This window comes from Bison bison, unplaced genomic scaffold (assembly GCF_000754665.1).
Source record: "Bison bison bison isolate TAMUID 2011002044 unplaced genomic scaffold, Bison_UMD1.0 scf7180017864492, whole genome shotgun sequence".
NCBI classification, from domain to species: domain Eukaryota; kingdom Metazoa; phylum Chordata; class Mammalia; order Artiodactyla; family Bovidae; genus Bison; species Bison bison.
Window position 1 is genome coordinate 6,888,676 of NW_011495051.1, and position 4,200 is coordinate 6,892,875.

Sequence of the window (4,200 nt, forward strand, 5' to 3'; positions counted from 1 at the left end):
CTAACAGACTTCACCAGAGCTACCCAGAAGTGTCCAATACAATTGGTTATTTCCAAAGTGGATCAACCTCCCGCCCCCAGAGGTTGCACTGAGATAAAACAAGATTCGAAAGTGGGTCTCTTCAGAGGCTTAGCATTGCTCCTGCTAGAGGCTCCATTAGAACTGTCCATATATAACGTTTCTTTTCTCTTTCATGTATTCTTATCTGACCCTGAGTCCAAAAAAGCACTAAATGGCACAGCCCAGGTGTGGAGACAGTTATTGTTTCACCCATTAAAACTCCACCAGACTTAAGGATAGTGGCCGAGTCAGTCATAAGGTTTAAAACTAGTTTGGACTTCCCTGGTGGCCCAGTGATTAAGACTCTTCGCTTCCAATACAGGGGACACGAGTTCAATCCCTGGTCAGGGAAGATCCCACATGCTGCGTGCTTGTGTGCTTCAGTCGTGTCTGACTCTTTGCGACCCCATGGACTGTAGCCCACCAGGCTCTTCTGTCCAGGGGATTCTCCAGGCTAGAATACTGGAGTGGGTTGCCTTGCCCTCCTCCAGGGGATCTTCCTCACGCAGGGATCGAACCTGCATCTCCTGCATTGTAGATGGATTCTTTAGCACTGAGCCACAGGGGAAGCCATGGCATGACCCAAAAGAAAAAAGTAGTGTTACGTTTGATATCTCATGGGAACCCCAGATGACCCCAGATGACCAGGTCTCAGGGGTGTTTTCTTGACTCCCTCCTCCCAACTGCTTGCTGTGTCCCACACACCTGCTGGGGAAGATGTGGTTCAAGTGATGGGAACAAGTGGCCCATGGTCTGGGGCAAGCGCCCTTGGGCTGCTGGCACAGGGTGTCAGAAGCAAGAGGTCTGTCTGAAGAAGTTCTGTCTGTCCTCAAAGCGGCTGGTTTTGTTTTCACAGAAAATCATCTTCAGGCCCTGTTGCCGAGGACGCTAGGTATGACTCACCTGTGGGACGTCCGCGTGGCCCCTGGTGGCTGCACAGTGCAGGGCCACTGGGCCCGCGGGGCAGGAAGCATGTTGAGCCCCTTTGAGATCCCCGGGGGCCTTCTGTGGTTTGATGCATGAATCGCGTTGTTCTGCCGAGAGGGGGCGCTTCACAAATTCACACGTTACACGCCTTCACCCTGAAATGGAACCTGGGCATGATTGGTGGGGGGTATCCTAACTAACACACTCCTACTAAAACATAGGATCAAGGGTGTACTTCCTAGGGCGCTTCTAAGATGCTGCCCAATTTTCCTCCATGCCCTGACACATTTATTTATCAAGCCCACCGTTTGTGCAGAACTGTGCTGGACACTCAGCCAGTCGAAACCACTTAGCAGCAGGTAGTGGGGAAAGCTTATCCGGGAGTGGAACGTTTTTTTATCTGGGGTGACTAGTGCGGGATGGCGGCAGGCCTGAGCACAGGTGTGCTGTGTCCTTGTATCCGCCGAGGACAGTCAGGGATGCTCCCCTTTGACGTGTGTCTTAGACAGTCAACTATGCCTCAATGTGAGGAAACCCTGGTGGCTCAGATGGTAAAGAATCTGCCTGCAATGCAGAAGATCCCGGTTCGATTACTGGGTCGGGAAGATTCCGCTGGAGAAGGGATAGGCTACCCACTCCAGGATTTATGGGCTTCCCTGTAGCTCAGACGGTAAAGAATCTGCCTACAGTGCGAGAGACCTGGTTTTGATCCCTGAGATGGGAAGATCCCCTGAAAAAAGAGAATGGCTACCCACTCCAGTATTCTTGCCTGGAGAATCCCATGGACAGAGGAGCCTGGTGGGCCACAGTTCATGGAGTTGCAAAGGGTCAGACCCGACTGAGTGACTAATTACAGCACGCCTCAATTTAAAAGAGAGAGAGAGGATTGAAGGATGAGGGGGTGTCCTGGAGGAGAGGACAGGCAGAGAGAACGTGGCGAAGGGGAAGTCGGTGGAAAGAATCCTGGACTCTTGGGAAGAACAGGAGGGGAGACTGGAAAGGCAGGGTAAGAGAGCTGTGAGAACGATTTTATTCTTCCAAGGGAGGGTTTATTTTCAGGCAATGTTCGGCCCCAGTCTGCCCTCTAGTGGCTATTTGGAATATAATCTGTAGTAAAGAAAGATCTGGGCTTCTCTGATGGCTCAAATGGTAAAGAATCCGCCTGCGATGCAGGAGACCCAGGTTCAATCCCTGGGTGGGGAAGATCCCTTGGAGCAAGAAATGGCAACCCACTCCAGTATTCTTGCCTGGAAAATACCGTGGACAGAGGAGCGTAGCAGGCCACAGTTGATGGAGTTGCAAAAAGTCAGACACGACTGTAGCACAATGGTTGAGCGGCTAAAGAATCCACCCGCAATGCGGGAGACAGGAGATGAGGGTTCCATTCCTGGGAGGGGAAGATCCCCTGCAGGAGGAAATGGCAACCCATTCCGGTATTCTTGCCTGGAAAATCCCACAGACTGGAGCCTGGAGGGCTAAAATTCCAAAGGGTCTGAAGAATCAGACACACCTGAGCGTTCAAGGCACACACCCACACACAAAGATCTAGAAATGTGAGACCTTGATCCAATCATGGGGGTCTTCTGTGACCACGGTGGTCTTGTCCTATTGGATATAATCCTTTTGGTGTATGCATATTTGGCCTGTTAGAGGCCATTTATGATTCTTTTTTATTAGATAATCAATTTTTCAGTAGTTATTCATGAGACCCCAGGGTCTCCATCATTTCTGGAAGGCTCATCTGTGCTTGTATAGAAATGTTTTGAATCTTGCTAGCATGGGTGTATCTTTGGCTTACTAGCTTTGGTTTCCATTCAGGAATGTCAATGGTCTTTTCAGACAAAAGGACCACAAAGAAAATCTTAGTGAGTACCCCCAAAGTAAGGTTTGTTTTTGCTGATGACAACGCAACAAAAACTAAAGGTAAATTTCAAAAGCTCGAACAGAAAACTCTACTTCCTGGTGATTAAAAGTGGGTCACTTAGATTTCTATTGGGTGGAAGTTGAAATGGAAATTTTCATTAAAATGCATTTGGAGGGACTTCCTTGGTGGTCCAGTGGTTAAGATTCCATGCTTCCAGTGCAGGGAGGCCTGGGTTTGATCCCTGATCTTGGAGCTAGGATCCCATGCACGCTGCACAGTGCAGCAAAAAAAAAAAGATCCATTTGGAAAATATCAGAGACATGACCATCACATACCTTCACTTGTAGAATATTGCCAAACCTGGACTTTGTTGTAAATTAGTAGACTTAAATGATTTTTTGTAAATTAAGAAAAAACTATAAAATGTAAAATATAATGTGTTAGGGAGGGAGGGAAAATTAATATAGCTAAATTTGTGGTAAATTCTCTGGATAACCATGAGCTGTTCAATTTGAAACTTTCAGAGAGGTGAAAATTTTAACTTGTCTAAGCTAATTCAGGAAGCAGCAGAAAGATTAACTATCCTAACAACCTTGGGTAAAGACTGGAAAAAAAATGTGTCAAAGAATTTCTTCACAAAAAGGCCCCAGGTTTGGAGAGTTTTATAGATGCGTCCTTTCACACTCTCAAAGAGAAACTATTTTCAGAAACTTTCAGAGCATAGAAATATATGGAAATCTTCCCAATTCATTTTGTAAAACAACATCCCTTAGCAGAACCTGATGAAGATGCTACATTGAAAGAAAACCCCAGGACCACCTAATATGGGATTTTAGATCCAAATGTCCTAAACAAAGCACTGTGCTGGCAATACCATCAATCTCATGAGTTCAAGGATGGTTCAAGATCAGGTGTTCTGATAGTAGAATCTAATTCATCAAGAGATTCAATAAGGAAAGTCATAATAATCTCATTAAATAACATTTATTAAAAATTATGGGGGGAGGTGGTTCCCTGGGTGTCCAGTGGTTAAGATCCTGTGCTTCCACTGCAGGTGATGAGGCTTCAATCCCTGGCTGGGGAACTAAGATTTTTTAAATTACTAACCTAAAGAAGCTGAAATCAAGATTGCTGGGAGAAATATCAATAACCTCAGATATGCAGATGACACCACCCTTATGGCAGAAAGTGAAGAAGAACTAAAGAGCCTCTTGATGAAAGTGAAAGAGGAGAGTGAAAAAGTTGGCTTAAAACTCAACATTCAGAAAACTAAGATCATGGCTTCTGGTCCTATCACTTCATGGCAAATAGATGGGGAAACAATGGAAACAGTGAGAGACTTTATTTTG

At 46.1% G+C, this 4,200-nt stretch overlaps 1 protein-coding gene across 2 annotated transcripts in view; it reads left to right on the forward strand.

Annotated features, from left to right (window-relative positions):
• INSR (insulin receptor) overlaps positions 1-4,200 on the forward strand; it is a 146,565-nt gene that overhangs the window by 108,799 nt on the left and 33,566 nt on the right. Inside the window, exon 11 of one of the 2 annotated variants that reach the window (XM_010828303.1) lies at positions 917-952. The exons of the other annotated variant lie outside the window; for it this stretch is intronic. Within the exon in view, the coding sequence (XP_010826605.1) occupies positions 917-952 (36 nt within the window). The remainder of the gene's footprint in view (positions 1-916; positions 953-4,200) is intronic. 2 annotated transcript variants of the gene reach the window in all.